At 36.4% G+C, this 18,775-nt stretch overlaps 2 protein-coding genes across 5 annotated transcripts in view; one reads left to right on the top strand and one right to left on the bottom strand.

Moving 5' to 3' along the window:
* Positions 1-18,775, bottom strand: part of usp47 (ubiquitin specific peptidase 47) — a 74,067-nt gene that overhangs the window by 48,404 nt on the left and 6,888 nt on the right. The window contains exons 2-16 of one of the 3 annotated variants that reach the window (XM_073906018.1): positions 8,934-9,014; positions 8,557-8,699; positions 8,146-8,365; positions 7,950-8,025; positions 7,406-7,692; positions 7,269-7,322; positions 7,103-7,191; positions 6,813-6,869; positions 6,506-6,711; positions 6,288-6,387; positions 5,867-6,023; positions 5,677-5,774; positions 5,437-5,584; positions 4,940-5,060; positions 4,306-4,854 (exon numbers count right to left, since the gene is read on the bottom strand). Coding sequence (XP_073762119.1) covers positions 4,565-4,854; positions 4,940-5,060; positions 5,437-5,584; positions 5,677-5,774; positions 5,867-6,023; positions 6,288-6,387; positions 6,506-6,711; positions 6,813-6,869; positions 7,103-7,191; positions 7,269-7,322; positions 7,406-7,692; positions 7,950-8,025; positions 8,146-8,365; positions 8,557-8,699; positions 8,934-9,014 — 2,127 coding nt within the window. The 3' untranslated portion in view covers positions 4,306-4,564. 3 annotated transcript variants of the gene reach the window in all.
* On the top strand, positions 289-4,492 carry LOC141375186 (uncharacterized). 2 transcript variants are annotated; one of them, XM_073907467.1, is made up of 8 exons: positions 289-473; positions 724-750; positions 901-1,583; positions 1,739-1,784; positions 2,895-2,986; positions 3,304-3,414; positions 3,724-3,837; positions 4,136-4,492. In XM_073907467.1, exons 1-7 carry the CDS (start codon positions 402-404, stop codon positions 3,818-3,820), a joined length of 1,128 nt encoding a protein of 375 aa, XP_073763568.1. In that variant the 5' UTR covers positions 289-401; the 3' UTR covers positions 3,821-3,837; positions 4,136-4,492. The 2 variants fall into 2 exon arrangements, with proteins under 2 accessions (XP_073763568.1, XP_073763567.1); XM_073907466.1 differs by having other exon boundaries at positions 3,564-3,837.

The following is an 18,775-nucleotide window of genomic DNA, read 5'->3' as shown; positions in this document are numbered from 1 at the left end:
TGCCACTGCAAAAAGAAGAAAAACACAATGAAAACAAAAATATGAACTCAGTCGCACGAATTTAACATGCTCTTCAAATATGCTTCATTCTTTGTTAATGATTTTCAAAGAATCGTTTTCGTGAATCATGGATTTTGAATGCGTTGCCACAGTTTTCGCTTACGCTTCGTAAATTTTCGTTTGCTGTTTTGGCACAAACTTCTCGTGGGGGCGGGCTTAACAGCGATCTACACTGATTGGCTAATGAGCTTTTGATGGACAGTTGCTCTCTGACCCGGAAGCACAGACGGTGACGTCAGTGGCGCGCATATCGGAAAGTTGTTGCGGTGTGCAATACGTCGTGCTTTATGTTAAGTATTAATGTTAGCATTTTACCTACGGTCGTCTCTTAGTTTCTAAAGATGACCTCCCGGGAGAGACACGGAGCGGTGCCATCATCTTCCACCTCAGCTTGTCCCTCAGGGCAGCTTGAAGTAAGTTCGTGTTGCTAAAGTAACTTTTATCAATAACAACAATAAAAGTTTTATTCATGTACAGTGTGCAACAGTTCTGGCTTTTTAAACACTTTTATTGTTTAAATGTTGTGTTTAGAAACGTTATACATTTTTGGTTTATTGTGTAAAAATGTGTAATGTATATCAAGATACAGTGTATAACCGTTAGATGTCAATATAAATAGATATTGCCTAATTGCCTTCTTTTCTTTTAATGCTACTTGGTCAGGACCGAAGACAAATGTCACTTTTCCAGGTAGGCACTGAATGATTGCATATAAATTCTAAAGCTTAATTATGGTAAAACTGGTTTGTTAGTCCTTACCTTGGCTTAAATGTTCTAGGAGCTGTTCAAAAATGTTTTAACTACACATTAATGCTTACTTGGTAATGTTTATTCCTGCAGCAACAAGTGCAAGAAGACATTTTACAGCGTATGCGGACAAAGTTTAACTTGATTTCTCGGAATGAAACTTTAGACTTTGAGTACCTCCTGGATACTGCTAAACAGCAACTGGATTTGGCCATTACTGCATCAAATCATCTCAACATCCCAGAAGCTTTAATTACAGGTCTACAGGAGCTAATAAACATAATTAATGTAAATGTAAGTTCTGAAGAAAATTCAACAACTGCATCTGATATTGTAACCTGCACTTGGGGAAACGTGGGGCGCCCCCGTTTGGATATCAGAAGAGAGGACCTTGAGGAACTCCTTCATACTGCCCTCCCTGTAGAGCATCTTTCTCGGATTTGTGGCGTTTCCAGAAGAACAATGAACAGAAGATTGAAGGAACACGCCCTGTCTGTCAGAGACTGCTATTCCAACATATCAGATGAAGAACTTGATCATGTTGTGAGATCAATAAAAATAAGAATGCCACATGCTGGCTACAGACTAATGAAAGGGGAGCTTTTGGCTAGAGGGCACCGGATACAGTGGAACAGAATGAAGGCATCTATGCAACGGGTGGATGGAGCTGGAATTTTGGCCAGAATGGTTCAGCTTGGTTTTATAGCTCGCAGAAGTTACTCTGTCCCTGCACCATTGTCCCTAGTTCATGTGGACACCAATCATAAGCTAATCACGTAAGCACACTTGCACGTACACATATACAGAAAATCTCATCTTTTCCTTTATACAATGACACATGTACACACATTAAACATGCCTTCAGAAATACCCTAAACAAAATGACTGCAAACAAACAGCATAGTCTTTTGTTTATATTTTTGTTTTCTAGATTCAATATTGTGATATTTGGTGGGATTGATGGTTTCTCAAGAAAGGTAGTGTTTGTCAAGCTTTGACTTTGTTCTGTTTTGAAACTTAAAGGGATATTTCCCCAAAAATAATTTACGTAGCCTCCACTTGTTCCAAACCTAAACACCTGTAATGGGCCGTTCACATTTTAACAATAATTATAATGATAACTGTAACTTTAACTCTATATGCATCTACACCAGTGAACAAAAACAGTAACATTGTTTATTTTAAGCCTGTGCGTTGCAGTGTTCCCAGTCACTAAAATGAATATAGATGACCTGCTGCTGAAGCTTTCGTTTTATTTTCAAATGTATTTTCTCCAAAATATGATAGCAAAGACTGGATGCTCTCTCTCTGCTGGCTGAAGGTATGCTCAATTGTCCAAGCTGTAAAGCATATATTTTGCCAGCTTGCTTAAGTCAAGTGTTACATATATAATATCTCACAGAAAACACACTGCTTTCTGACCACTACAGTCTTTAATTCAGACATAAAACCCGCAGCACGATCACCAATAGTCAAATGTTACCTGGCAAAAAAATGTCTGATAGTATAGTTTTATCATTCATCAGCTGGAAGAAATTTTGAAAGTGATCCCAAAGATATTGTTCTCTGTATCATTATCGTTTTAGTTATGGTGTGAACCCTGCTATTCTCCTGAATTATGAAAGATTTTCAAAACGTTATTTTTTATAGTTATCGTTATAATGTAAATGGCCCCTAAGATTCTCTTTTCTGCTGAATGCAAAAGAAGATATTTTGGGTAAACAGACAGTTGATGGTAGGCATTGATGTTACATTTGGATTACCTCCTGGATACTGCTTAGCAAGAACTGGAACTTTGGCGATTACTGCATGAAATCATCAGTCAACATCTAGGAGCTTTAATTACAGATCTACAGGAGCTACTCTGGAAATCAGTGGCTGCTGTCAACTGTTTGGTTTGCAACATTCTTAAAAATATCTTCATTAATGATCAGCAGAAGAGAGAAATCTGGGACAAGGCTTGTCTGAGAAACTGGGCAAAATAGATATGTGATACTGCTTGCAACACTGGTCTGTACAATGTATGTTTAAAGTGAATTTTTTAAAATGTATATTTAAATGTTTCTCCTGAACCCCCTTTTTTATAGATCCTATACCTTGATGCTGCTGAAAATAACAAGGCATCAACTGCTTTCTTATTCTTCCTGGAGGGTGTTCACAAACATGGGTGGCCTTCAAGGTAAGAACACTGTTAATACGTGTCGTTTATGTAATATCTTAGTCTTTTTTAGAGTCAACATCTTAACTACATGTTGTGTGATATCAGTGTGTGGTACTATATTTGCACAAAGCAAATTCAAAGAACTGAGTGAATTTTAATATATTGAATACTTCACAAATGTAAGTTATGGTGTTTTTAAATCTTGCAGTGTTCTGTTTTTACAAAAAGTGACCTATGTTTATACATTTTCAAAGCTAATGACTTTAATATCCAGTTGCAAATATTTCTTTGAATGAAACCTAACTTTAAATGAATATTCCCTAAATCTTTTCCAGAGTACGTGGTGACCAGGGAGTTGAAAATGTGGACATTGCGCGTTGCATGTTCTCAGTACGAGGAACTGGTCGAGGTAGCTTCATTGCCGGAAAAAGCGTTCACAATCAAAGGTGCTATTTTATGTTATTTTTGTTGGGGTCCAACAACCACTAGCTTGATAACATTTTTTCGGACATGTTAATGTGTGGCATTACATTATACCATAGTCTGTTTGCTGTTTTGTAAGCATACTAAACAAAAATCTTTTTTTTTTTTTAAGAATTGAGCGCCTGTGGTGTGATGTTTGGTCAGCGGTCACTTCAAAATATTATGAAATCCTGCATGCAATGGTAGAAGATGGAGTGCTTGATTTATCAAATGAATTACACCTCTTTTGTGTGCACTACACAATTCTTCCACGGCTGAAATCTGACCTGAAGTGCTTCATTGGGAGCTGGAACAACCATCCTATCAGAACCGAAAGAAATCTTTCACCAAATCAGCTTTGGTACATTGGAAAGTTGCAGACACCAGTGACTGAGCCAGATGTAGAGGTATTCTTTGTTCATCTCTAAAATTCTTAATTTCATCACCCTCATTTCTTTTTTTAATTTTAAATTATTTTTGTGTGGATCTTACGGTATTTAACGTAATGTCTTTATTACAACAAAAGCGCTTCAGAAGCATGGTAGCAGACTTAAAATAAATCTAAATCTGCCTAACTTTATCACTTGTGATGGGTATAAATTAAAAACACATCTTAAAACCAGATTTAAACATAAAAAATCATTGACATTATTTCAAAAGAGCTGGCAACTTTTTCACCTACTTAATGTTTCTTTGATTTTGCAGACATTAGAGCATTTGTGCCAACAGCAAACTGATACTGACCCAGAAGATGGTGTGGTGGTTCCAGAGATCCAATGCCCTTTATCTGAACAGAGCCTTGCTCTTCTGCAGGGATTAATTGATCCCTTGACATCATCTTTGAATAACCGAGAGCTCTATGTCCAGTCACTTGATATTATTCAAAGACTGCTTTATTTAACAATTCACTTTTAACAAGGAAAACATACAAAAACACATGTAGTTCCATCAGAAATTGAATTTACAAGAATACACATGTAATGTTTATGTAAAACTTACGTCATAACAATGTTTTGAAATCTTATAAGCCACTCTTTCGAAAATAAAACAAATGATTAAGTGTAGTGTCTCTCTCTTTTTTCAAAAGCTCCAAGTCCAATTAAAAGGACAAAGGAGTATATTAACAAATCTGTTTTAAACCCTGTAAAAGTAAGCTCCCTGTTGCACTGCAATTTTCATGTTCTCTTTAAATTCATTTAAACTTGTTGAATGTGCAGTGGGAAATGTGATTGTCTGGGTGCATGCACTGACCACAGGGTAGCAAATTCTGTGGTCTGGCATACGTTCCATGCATGTATGGTCAAATAGAACAGTGATTTTAAAAGCTTGTCTTTCTGAAAGAAGCAGGTGCACGTGTGCTTGACCAGTCAGCCACTGCATTACTTTTGACACACAAAGTGCCTCCTCATCCTCAGGATCTCCATCTAGGGCAGTAAACATACATTGTCTATTTAAGCTCTAAAAATAAGCATCTGCCTCTCAAACGTTTTGGAATAACAACAAACTTACCTTCGAGTTCCATAAGAAAATCCTGGAAGTTATTCAAGATTTGCATTTCTTTGCTGTGCTTCAGAGTGCCACTCTCACTCATTTTGGGGTCAAGATGTGATACGATGTATTGAGAGTCCACCTGGAAAAACAAGAAAGATGATAAGGTAAGTTAAGAGGGGGAATAAAGACATCATCTAAAGAGCATTCTGTATGCAGCATTCAAATATTTTCTCTAACACAGTGGTTCTCAATTCCAGTTCTGCAGACCCACTGCACATTTTGTATGTTTCTTTCATCTGACACACTTGGTTTAGTTCACGGAGTGGTCTCATAACAAGCTCATGACCTGAATCAGGTGCGTAAAAAAAAACAAGTTGATCATAGTTCCATTGGTAACATTGGTTCTAACATCAACTTACAATACTTTTGGAAAACGCAGCCCAGAACAGTGGGCCCCCAAGACCTGAAATGAGAACCACTGCTTCAACATTTTTTACAAAAGTTATGCACCTCACCTGATCATTGCCACCTTCAAAAACAAAGAGGCTACGGCAAACTTCTTTGTTCTTCTCCATGATATCCACTAGATGGTAAAGTTGCAGACCCTCACGGAGCTGTTGAAGCATATGAGTCCGTCGAGCAGCGGCATGCATTGCAATTGCTCTTTATAGAACAGAAACAAACATTGTTTTACAATCTCATTATTAAACTTGCATTGTTTAGAATATAGACTTAAGGAATGCATAACATGATACCTCTTTATATTCTCCTTGTTTTGCTCATTTATAGGGCCAGTGTAGCCACAGCTCATTATTTGATCACTGTATTTCGACAGGTCTGAAGTCTCCTCGATCTAGACAGAATTGAAGATTTTCTTGAAACATTTATAAAAGGTACATGGCAACAGAAATAAACTACAGAATTACAAATTGTTTTCAGATATACCAATTTAATCAGTGGTGAATATTCCATGTCATTAACATTATCCACCGTGATGTTTTCAAGGTTTCCACTTAGAAGGTAATTGTAACACCATTCCTGTAAAAATCGTGGAGCTGGACCACCTTGCGCGAGACTTACGGCAAATATTTCCCCAGCAACTCTATAACAATAACAACAAAATTGTGAAATACAACTTTAACAGTCAGCAAGTACATTTTCAACTCATTGTAGGAGCCATTTCTATGCTTTGTTATTTGTGTTGTATGGCACTAGAGAGTGTAATACAACAGATAAGATAATGTTAAAAAAACACCTTTATATTTATCTACAGAAAAAAAGAAGTACTTAATTTCCTGTATTTACAAATTCCTCATGCAAGTCTAATCCAAACCATGTTCTATTAACTTTCTTTAATGACACTTACCGAAATAGGCCATTGTCAAGGTCATTTATTGAGTACTTTGGCATTTTTCCTTTACCATCCTCTCCTTCGAAAAGCCGAGTCTCTATACCACTAATCATTTCTATAGTTAAAAAATTAGCAAAATTCCAATATGAAGACACCAAACAATCTGACCAGAACATATTAATTAACATTGCAAATGTTTTGTGATCAAAGGTATCAGATGCAAAAATCCTCACCGGTCAGAAATTCTTTACGCAGAGCTCCTGTGTCAACTCCAGCCTCTCCCAAGAATGTAACTTTTAAAGTATTGATTGGGGAGCTGAGCTTTTGACGCTTCCACAGTGACATACCTCTTTCTAAGAGGTTCATTCTGGACACACAGATACTAAATTCTTTAGTGGTGTCAACACGTGCAGCTATCCATCGCAGTACATCCTCTTCACTGTCAAATTGTAAAAAAAAATAAGAGTGTTTTAGACAGCATTGTGATATACCAGTTATTTTTAAAAGTACTTTATTAATTAAAATATTGCATACAATTACCATGACATTTCTTCTTTTTGTGGCTCCATTACATCAGGGCTTGGACAGTTAAGTGGACTAAAGAGAGAATGCAATCATTTACCAGTGAAAATGTAAACCAGTGGTTATGTAAAACAAACATTTTTGATTTAATAAGAAACTAATATGCACAATGCCACAAATGTCAACTGCTATGTACTGTAAACATAACTTGGAACATTCATAATCTTTAACTAACAGGACATAGGCAGCATATCACATAATGCACCACAAGATTACATTGTTGATTCTGTTCATAGCATTACCATTACCTATCTAAATCGCCACAAAAACTGGCATGTAGCTCCAACTCCATCACAGGAAAACTTTGCAGACAAACAGGACACTTTGCCTCTGTTGACTAAAAAGCATGTAATGATGTAAAATCCACATTAAAAGAAGTAAGAATAATGTCAACCCAAGCAACTGGGTGATTACCTTTTCTTCAGTAGCAGGAGATAAATCGGGTGAATCAGGAGGTAGATTGGACAGCTAGAAATAGACAAAACATTTGACATATTTCCACATGAATCTTACAGAATACTCATTAGGTTTATTTAAACAACTTATCTTACCTCTGGTTCTGAGTCTGTAAGTGTCTCATATTCAGCAGTGTTGCATTCCTTTATGTGCAGAGCAAGAATCTGTAGTGGCATAGATTTGAAGCATTTCTTACATTCAGCTTTAGGCATCTGAGAGAACTCCTGGGCATCAGATGGTAGTGGTGACAGGTCAAACTCATCTTGTAAAGGAACAATATACAACATTGTTTTTCCCCCTGCAGTTGCACTTCTAATTGTGCTGCCACTGTATCCTTCAGACTCCGGAGGAACTAAATTTAACCTTCGTCTTCCCTGTCCACCTGAATAAATAAAAATGCAAGTGCTACTTTGTTATTATAGTTCCTTCTAAGATTGTTTACAAAATGAAAAAAAAAAAATACATATTAAAATAAACTGACAATAAAAATAATAATAAAGCAAGACTTTCATGCAATAATAACTCTAAAAATTATCTTCTTATGTTTTAAAATGTACATAAACAAATGAAATTCACAAAACTATTTGCACTGTGTGATAATGTAAAACAGGTCCCTTTGTGTTACTGCACAGATCATACCAGTTGCTTTGTACAGAAGCCAGCCTCCAGATGCTGACTTCATTTTTGGGTATGCATCACTGAACAGGCTAGAGACCTAAAATACACAGACAACTTCAGATTAGAAAATAATTATTGTTAATAATTATTAATACAGTTGTTTATAACTAATAGGCAAAGCTGTTTAATAAACGTATGGCGTATAAACATGCATCACCTGTGAATGTGTCAAGTCATCAGGCATAGTGACATTCCGTTTACCCAAGCCAGCTTGCAAAAGTTGCACCTCTTCAGCTGATGAAGGGACCATGTCTGTATTTTTACTCAAAAGAAACACTGAAAACACAAAAGGTTTCCATAGTTTGTTGAGCTTCGCTGGTCTGCTAAAGCTGGGTAGCCGTCTTTTTGAACCACGCTTAAAAAATCCAGGGAAAGACCTTCAATAATTTGAAAATAAAAATTACTAACGTTATTGAATTATATTTAATACATGGATATGTTTATTGGGAACACAACAAAACCTCAAAAATAGCCCCTAACTACTACCACTGTTCAATGTATAGTGTTAAAATGTATTATAAATAGAAAGTGTTGCTATTTGTTATTGTCATGACTGCAAAACTGAAACCTGGCCATCTCTTGGTCCACTGTTTGACTCTGTCCCGAGTGCTGACCCTGCCTTGTGCTGGTTTTCCCGAGCGACTGGTTAAGAATTTCAAGGATGTTATGTACAGCTGCAGATGCAGCATCTGCACCAAGATTAATGCCTTGCTGTAGAATATAAAGACCAGTTTGATACCTGCACTACAATGACACGTCCTTAAGTATAACTGTATAATACAGCAATCTACCTAAAATTAAAACAATTAAACTACATGACATAACATCAGTGCACTGCAAACTTGTGAATAACAACAATAACCCGCAAAATAACTTGCACACTGTACATGAATAAAACTTTTATTGTTGTTATTGATAAAAGTTACTTTAGCAACACGAACTTACTTCAAGCTGCCCTGAGGGACAAGCTGAGGTGGAAGATGATGGCACCGCTCCGTGTCTCTCCCGGGAGGTCATCTTTAGAAACTAAGAGACGACCGTAGGTAAAATGCTAACATTAATACTTAACATAAAGCACGACGTATTGCACACCGCAACAACTTTCCGATATGCGCGCCACTGACGTCACCGTCTGTGCTTCCGGGTCAGAGAGCAACTGTCCATCAAAAGCTCATTAGCCAATCAGTGTAGATCGCTGTTAAGCCCGCCCCCACGAGAAGTTTGTGCCAAAACAGCAAACGAAAATTTACGAAGCGTAAGCGAAAACTGTGGCAACGCATTCAAAATCCATGATTCACGAAAACGATTCTTTGAAAATCATTAACAAAGAATGAAGCATATTTGAAGAGCATGTTAAATTCGTGCGACTGAGTTCATATTTTTGTTTTCATTGTGTTTTTCTTCTTTTTGCAGTGGCATATTTTTGATCGTTTCTTGGAAAGTTACGTTCAGTTTTAGAAAGTTACGTTCATTCTTATTGGCACAAAAATGATTCCATAACAGAAGCCCTGTTCAAGATGCAAATCCACATCTATTGTAAAGTGAATTTCATACATAAATGAAGCGAATTTAACACGCGAATGAAGCAAATAAACTCAAAATGTTAGCGCGTCTATTTACGCGAATGAGGTGATTATTTTTTAAGAATGCTGCATCTGGTGTGAAAACACTTCCAAAACAGACCACAAATTAAACTAGTTTAAAGTCATTTGAGTATGTCATTCTATGCAATTACGCCCAATTTATACTTCTGCGTTGAGTTCATGCGTTAGGTCTGGCTAAACCTTATTGTAATGTTTCTGTCAACAAGAAAGAAAAGTTAGACAAAATTAGCTACATATATATGGGGGGGGAAAAAAACTAGAATAAATGTAATTGGTATTCGGTTTTCTGCCAAGTGCTTCAGTCAATAATTTTCATTTTAAGTGTGCACACTTATTGTGTGTACTTATAAGTCCCTGATGTTGTTGTTATGCAGTTTCAAAATACAATGCTATATTAATTTAAGGTACATTTGGAACAGATTAAATGTGCAATTAAGTTGTAATTAATATTGAGTTAACTCCAGTTATCATGCGATTAATTAAACCACGATTAAATATTTGCTCCCAATTAGGGCTGGACGATATGGCAAAAATGCAATCTCAATAACTGTTTTCCATACTGAACAATCACAATATATATTTCAATCCAAGTTGTTAATGCTTCCAGATTTAAGAGCAAACAATGACTGAAACCACAAAAATGTGAAAATTATTAAATGGCTTAACATATTTTTGGCCGATACATTTTCGGTGTTTGAAAATTTTGTACATTTCTAATATCAACACACTTTTAGATTCCCACTGTTGGACATTTCTGCTTTGTGATTGGTTCTTAGATCAATATACAGTAAAAACGTTAACATTTTATCATTGTTATTGACATAAATTTGATCACGATTTCATATTTCATTTATCAGCCCAGCCCTAGTCCCACTTTATATTAGGTGGCCTCAACTAATATGTAACTTGCACTGAAATTAATAATTTGTTACAAATCTACATATTGTGTAAAAACATGTTTTTACATTGTATTTCTGATTGATTGATTGATTAATTGATTGATTGATTGATTGATTGATTGATTGATTGATTGATTGATTGATTGATTGATTGATTGATTGATTGATTAAATACATGCAATTATTTACATCTGTAATTCATTTCTGTAATTACATTTGGAATAACAATGTTGACCATCCCTTACACCTTAACCCACCCTTAAACCAACCCATACAAACAAACCTGTCCCTAACCCTACCCGTATTCTCAAGAGCACCAGAAGTCTTCTGCAATACATTATGAACACAGCAAGTACATTGTATTTATTTTCTGATGCAAATACATAGTAGCTAAGGCCGCCTAATAAAATGTGGGACTAAATAATTTAATCGACTGGCAGCCCAGATATATATTCATGTACTTCATGAACTTTCTCAAAACATAACTGAGTGTGTAAATGCAGAGTGTTTAAGTGCGCTGTGTTTAGCGAGTCATTTGGGACACAACTATAGTATTGGAATGAGGTCAAGTTTAATTACAATACTGTCTAAATCTGAACCGGGCAGAGATGCTGATGTTCATGTTTAGTACATTATACTTACACAAGTTAGCTGCCCTGAACTGTTATTATAATAACTGAAACTTAATTGTTCTACCTTAAATAAAACAATAATAAATCTGCAAAGAAGGGATTCAACTTATTATCGTACAGCTGTCAGCATATGATCATTTACCTTTATGCAGTCAAAAGTACACATAGCACTAGGATACTAATACCGGTATCGGATCAACACTTTGCATTGGCAGATCCTCAATAATAAATGACTCCGATTGGATGGAGCCACAAAAAACTTGATGAGTACAGCCCTAGTGTTTAGAGGTTGGTTTAAATTGCTTAGGAATTTTTTTATGCAAAATCAACTTTTGGAAGCTGTTTGTACATAAATGCGTGTAGGAATAGCGTCTACACGGCCATATTAGAGTGGTATAAACACATCAAGTCCTTTTTTTATATTATTGAATTAAATTATGACCCAATCTCCGAAATTTTGAGGCCAACCAAACTGTGACGTAGCTGTTTGGTTAACCCTGCCAACTGATAGTTTAGCTATTAATGCATATCATTGTTCTTACAAGACAGGATTTACAAAGAAACTAGGATTAAAAGATCTGTTTCAAATCTCTGTAAAATTCAGCTACACCTCGAGAAGTAGTAGACTTAAAGAAAAGAACTAGGACGAGTCTCTTTTTACGGATGTTAAATACTTGCTATATGGAGGGCATACTGATATATTTGCCATAAGTAAATGTACAAAAATTGTTATAAGTGGGTGCACGACAGTGAAATTAGTAACAGCATTTCCAGTTAAAGTCAGAATTATTAGTCCCCTTTTGATTTTTTTTTCTTTTTTTAATATTTCCCAAATAATGTTTAACAGAGCAAGGAAATTTTCACAGTATGTCTGATAATATTTTTTCTTCTAGAGGAAGTCTTATTTGTTTTATTTCGGCTAGAATAAAAGCAGTTTTAAATTTCTACAGAACTACAGAACAAACCTTCGTTATACGATTACCCTAACCTGCCTAGTTCACCTTATTAACCTAGTTAAGCCTTTAAATGTCACTTTAAACTGTACAAAAGTGTCTTGAAAAATATTAAGTAAAATATTACTTACTGTCATCATGGCAAAGATAAAATAAATCAGTTATTAGAAATAGGTTTCTAAAACTATTATGCTTAGAAATGTGCTAAAACAATCTTCCCTTTATTAAACAGAAATTTGGGGGAAAAAAAACAGGGGCGCTAATAAGTCAGGGGGGCTAATAATTCTGACGTCAACTATATGTGTGGCTCATTCATTGCTGCAGAAAGGCTGAATAAACTCTATAACAACAACAAATAACCATTGTGAAACTTTCTGGTTCAGTCTTACTATAGTATTTGAGTTTCTGCTTCAGAGTTGTCGCTGTTCAGGGCTGTGTCCAAAACCACATACTTTCATACTATATAGTATGCTAAAAGCAGTGTGTGAGCCGAGAGTTATGTTCAAATTTATAGAAGTTCTACGTATGCGAGAAGTACCTGGATGAGCTACTACTTCCAGCGAGATTCTGAAGTGCGCATGCGACAGACGCTACGCCACAACATGATGCTTTGCGAGAGAGTTAATGAATGGTAGTGAAGCAACGCAACTGACATGGGTAGATCACATGATCATATCAAAATAGCAGATGTAGTACGTCCGAGTTCCATTCATACTACCCACATTCATACAATATAGAACTTGGGTTGGGCGATAGTGACCAATTTGGCATCGTACGATGTCTAATGGGAAACATCGCGATGGACGATGGCATCGTCGCCGAAGGCAGGGGTGGGGGTCATTGTTAAATATGAATTAATTCATAACAAATTAATTAATTGTAGCATACCGTTATCACTACCTGACCCACATGGTCTTTGCTTTACCCATAACCAAACCATAAAAGTTACACACAAATTACCACCAGTCAATCACTTTTTTTTCACAGGACTCTGGCATGTATAGCTGGAGTGATCTGTTTCATTCTAATGGCTTTTCCCACAGCTGGTGGAGGAGACTCCATTTGGAGTTCACTGTAATTTGTATTGTGATTGATGATAACTTCCTTATTTTATTATTATTAAGAGGAAAAAACAACAAGTAAAGATGGTAGAGCTCGACCGTTTTGGTCGCATATGCACCCGAAATTTTATCTATGCAATCTTAAAATATATTTGGAAGCATTTGGGCGACTGCATGCATTTTCAATGTTTTCACTGCAAAATCCTTACCACGTGCTCGGATTTAGGAGACATTTATGCAGAATGCATCTTTGCACCTAAAAACGTCAAACGCAGCACTCAGGAACAGATAAACAGTTGTTATGGGAACTTGTTGAAGTAAAAAAAGCCCGCAACGCTTGCCCCGCCTTTGTGCTCTACTTGGCCCACTGCTCTAGAACTGAACATGAATGATTGGTTAATATCAGCTGTCAATCACTCAGTCAATGCCTTCTGCCTTCAGATGACAGGAGCTACAATCGCGAAAATGTGAAGTGCTGAAGATGAGGGAATGAAAATAACTCTGACAGATTTTGTTTTCGAATACACCTAAAGTTACTAATAATGGGACATCTTATTAGTGATCATGTGCTGAATGTTAATCCACCATTTACACTTTTCTAAGAGTGGATAAAAGACTTCCAGTGGCTTCAAATCCGCTATGAAAATAACTTAAGCCATTTACTGTAAAGTCTGTGGGACGGGGTTCGCAGGTAACAGCATTTGCCACTGAATATTTTAATTTTAAGCGCAAGAGGTACTGTATAATCCTTCATTTAATCCTTGCGATGCTGTCAGACGTGCAAGCAGCAGCTATATGTAAAATTTAACACAGCTCATGAAAAGACCGTTATTGCTTTTAAGATGACATGCAAATAATAAGTTATATATCAAATTAAATGTGGGGCGTATCATGATGGATGAGGGGGTATCATGATGAATGAAGAAAAGTTCATATTTTTGTTCCTTTCTTCATTAGGTCCTTTGTTCTGTCCTTCCTTCATTTATTTGGTTCTTCCTTAGATCCTCCCTTCATTTGTTCATTCATTCATTCGTTCTTTCGTTCATAATTTTGGTCCTTCCTTCATTCATCATGCATCGGCTCAGCATCGTTAAGTTTGTCGCCCATTGGCGATGGAATCGTCTATCAGCACAACCCTAGATGGAACGTACTTTTCTAATGGCTGAGTAGTTAATTCAAATTCAATTGTTGTACCTACTGAGTAGTAGGCAATTTCGAATGCAACCCATGATCGTACTGCTTTTATCTGACACAGACAAGCTGGAACATTGGACCGGAAGAACCAGCTCATTTGCATTTAAAGGCATAGGCGCAAATTATCTTGAAAACAAATCTCACCACAAAATTGACATTTTCAGCAGGGTATAATAATTGATCTGATGGGTATTTTGAGGTAAATCTTCACAAAACCGTTTTCAGTGGTGGAAAGAGTACTGAAAAATCATACTCAAGTAAAAGTAGCATTACTTGCCCAAAAATGTAGTGCAAGTAGAGTAAAAGTATCTGCTGTAAACATTACTCAAAGTATGAGTAAAAAGTAGACCTTTCAAAAGTAGTGAGTATTACACTGTGCAGAGCTGATGCATTTACATGCAGCTTGTGCAGGGATGTGTAAACGTAACATTCTGTAGTGCATTTAGTGATCTTCCTATATTTGTTTGTTACTTTCAACCTTTCTTCCATTGTTTGTTTGTTCTTTCCCTCCTTCATTCATTAGTTTGTTCGTTCCTTCCGTCATTTATTTAGTTCTTCGTTCCTACCTAAATTCATTCGCTCATTCATATTTTTGTTCCTTCCTTCATTACGCCCTTTGTTCATTCGTTTGTTCTCTCCTTCCTTTCTTAGTTTGTTCAGTTCTTCCTTGAATACTTACTTCATTCATTTGGTCCTTTCTTTGTTCATTCGTTCGATCGTTTGTTTGTTTTTTAGTTTATATTTTTGTTCCTTTCTTCATTAGGTCCTTTGTTCTGTCCTGCCTTCATTCATTTGGTCCTTCTTTAGATCCTCCCTTCATTTGTTCATTCATTCATTTGTTCTTTCGTTCATAATTTTGGTCCTTCCTTCATTAGGTCCTTTGTTCATTTATTCGTTCGTTCTTTTCTTCCTTCCTTCCTTCCCTTCCATAGTTTGTTCAGTCCTTCCTTGAATCCTTCATTCATTTGGTCCTTCCTTCATAATTTCAGTCCTACCTTCGATCAGTCTTTCCTTCCATTTTTCATTTATTTCACTTAGTGGTTGTTTAAGGCTGTTTGGTTATTTTAGTCATCATAAAGTCGACATCTACTTTCTCATCAGTGACATCCAGTCTATTAAAAGTCTGTGCAACAATGTGTGTAAAGATTTTGGACATCATCTTGGACATTTTGTAATGCTTCCAAAAGGTTTGCTGCATTTATAAAGCGCTGATGTGTTGATGTTGTTCAGTATCATGCATTTACTTTCTTTGTGTGATTTGATTGGACAGAAATCACAGGACTGATTGTTTTACTTTAGCCAATCCCCATAGACGAGAAAGAACTAAAGTAGTGACTGCAGGTTGAAGGAAAGTAGTGGAGTAAAAGTACAGAGACAGCACTAAAAATGTACTCAAGGGAGAGTAAAAGTACACAATTTTAAAAGTACTTAGTAAATTACAATTCCTGAGAAAACCTACTCGATAACAGTAGATTGAGTATTTGTAATTAGTTACTTTACACCACCGCCCACTGTGGAGACATCAAATAGGAGCCCTTTTTTAAAGTAACAAAATGAGTTTGATGCAACAGGTTGCATGTAAGCCCACACCTTATCAGAGATGAATATCAATGTAATGCTCAGCTGCCTTATGAATACAAACTAAAATTGAATACAGATTTAAAGATTGCTAAACTTGCAAACCTTTACTATAAAGCAGCCCCTGGAGATATTTACTACGAAAAAAAAAGCTTGTGAAAGCTTAATGCAAAAATGTGCCCCGCTGGGCAATGAGTCACCCTCAAGCCTTCTGTCAAACGGCTTAATTACTTTTAGCAGGTGGTCTTTTGAAACAGCAGCAGACCCTCAAACATGCATCATAATAATAGGAGCCACACATAAGCTGATTTTGACCAAAAAGCTACTGTGACGCTTAACTGCCTTTGGGTTATTTGCTAAAATGCTAAACATTCCTCTATTTCAAGCTAGAAGCCAGCAAAACAAAGATTGCAGGATATGTGAAAAGTAGCTGGTTGCAAAATTCTGGAAATTTTCAAAGCTGGAAGCTTTCCATGAAAATTAACAGTAAAATATATGGCAACTAACAGAAACATAAGAGAATAAAAAGGGAATTTACAATTTATTGCAAGCAGCAACAAATGTACTACATAGAAATGTCCTGTCAAATCTTTTTTTACATTCAGTTGGAAACCAAAAATTTTTCGGCCAATAGTTTTTAGCAACTAAATTTGAATCCTAAACATTTCAATTTAATTCAAGCTTATTTGTATAGCGCTTTTCACAATAAGTATCGTTTCAAAGCAGCTTTACAAAAGGTGAACATTATCGCGTTATGGTGTATCAGTATATAATGGTATGTATTGGTATATCAGCATATATATCAATAATATAAAAAAGGCAGATACTAGAGGTGGCAAAATTAATTGTTTCTTCGGTGCACCGCGATGCAGACGCGGACAATTCGGTATCGGTTCAGTAATAATCATAACTGGTTATTATGTACTGACGTCATTTATCTCATATGCGCTCTGTTGTGAGGGAGACAAGCGCGGGTTTTTACAACACTCCAGGAGCCAACGCAGAAACTGTGCACAATTTCATTGCGTGTGTGTGTTTTCAGGACTGTTTTTTTCCTGACACTTACAACAGAAGCCCCTATTTCTCTGCGATTTGAGGGAATGAAAGTGAACTCCATTTCTATTTCTCTTTCTCTCTCTCTCTCACCCATTTCACCTGCTGGCGTGACTTTTCCTCCCCTCTCTTTTTCTCTCGGCTGTTACAACGATACTTCTAGATATAGGTCTGCATTGCTGCAGCTGTACCTGTGCATTGTCGCGGGACCCGACCCGATTTCATGCGGCGCGGGAATAAATTTCCGAATAAAGCGCGGGGCGGTCTCACAATATCGCTCTCGAGCGAGCGCACACGTGTGTGTGTGTGTGAGTGTGTTTGTTTGTTTGGTGCTGTTTATGTTTGCGTATGCGTGTAAATGAAAGACAGCGTGGTGCTGTGTGTCTATATGCGTGTGTGTTTATCCAGACAGCTTGTTATGGCCACCCCCCAAAATACAACACTGTGTATGAAAAGCATCGTCAATGCACCGTGATGCACCAAGATATCAAATTGAACCGATGAATCGATGGCATGATAATCGTAACCGAACCGAACCGTGAGACCAGTATAGGTTCACACCTCTAGCAGATACCGATGGATAATTAATTACAGAGGCAATGAGCTGAAAAGAATGAATTATTATTTACATTTCTATTTAATACAATTTATGTAAATTTTCCAATATAATCTTTCAAATTGGAAAATTTCTACAATTTCACAAATTAACTTTCCGTGTAAACTTATAGGAAAGTTTGAAGAAATGTACCAGACATGATCAGCCTCTTTGCAACTCTACTAAAAAAGTAGGACATTTAATCTGAAATGAATGGCTTCATTAGGAGATGTCCTGAATGAACGCCTGCTGACACTGGATGGTCTTGATTACAGAGAACCCATCCAGAGCAGATTTAAACCAGCCAATCTGACAATGAAAAGAGCTCAGCATCACCAGCCAGCACATTGGTCCTCAGCATTAAATTGAGCAAGATCTTGGGTTATTTAGTGAATCTTTTGATTCAATGTGATTTGCAAAACTTCAACTGCTAAAAAAAAGACTGAGGTTAGGTGCCTTGCTCAGGGGTACCATACAGAGCTGCACAATTAGGCGGGGGTGGAGGGATTTTGATAGTGTTTAACAATGTCAATCAAAATGGACAATTCTTATGCTTTATGGAAAGTGTTTATTACCTAAATATGCAGCGTTTATTACATGAATATTCAGCCAATAATTTGAGAGAGAAAAAGAAAGAAAGAGACAGAGATGTGGGAAAGACAAAGTGAAGTGAAGGTGGATTCATCAGAGAACAATAGATGTTTCACATTGTCCACAGCCAAAGATTGTCGCTGCTGGCACCACTGAAACAGACGTTTGTCATTGGCACGAGTGACCAAAGATTTGGCTATAGAAGCCCGGCCATGTATATTGACCCTGTGGAGCTCCCGACCAACAGTTTTGGTGGAAACAGGCGAGTTTAGGGGCACGTTTAATTCTGCAGTGAGTTGGGCAGCTGTGGTTTTATGTTTAGTACCCTGACATCCCTTTCAGACAGCTTAATACTTAATACATTTATTTATGTAGATGCTGATACGATGATAGTATTTCCACTATATGGACTGCATACTTTAATAGATATTTATTTTCTTTATAAAGAGAGGCAAGGAAATATTTTGCTTTAAAGATGCTCTAATTTTAAGATGCTGTCTATGTATGTATGCATGTATTTGAGTGTGTATGTGTGTATATATATATATATATATATATATATATATATATATATATATATATATATATATATATATATATGCAAAATAACAAAATTCTATTTATTTA

Source organism: Danio rerio, chromosome 7 (genome assembly GCF_049306965.1).
Source record: "Danio rerio strain Tuebingen ecotype United States chromosome 7, GRCz12tu, whole genome shotgun sequence".
Lineage (NCBI taxonomy): Eukaryota > Metazoa > Chordata > Actinopteri > Cypriniformes > Danionidae > Danio > Danio rerio.
The sequence above is the reverse complement of the archived record's forward strand: the minus strand, read 5'-3'. Positions and strand labels throughout refer to the sequence as shown.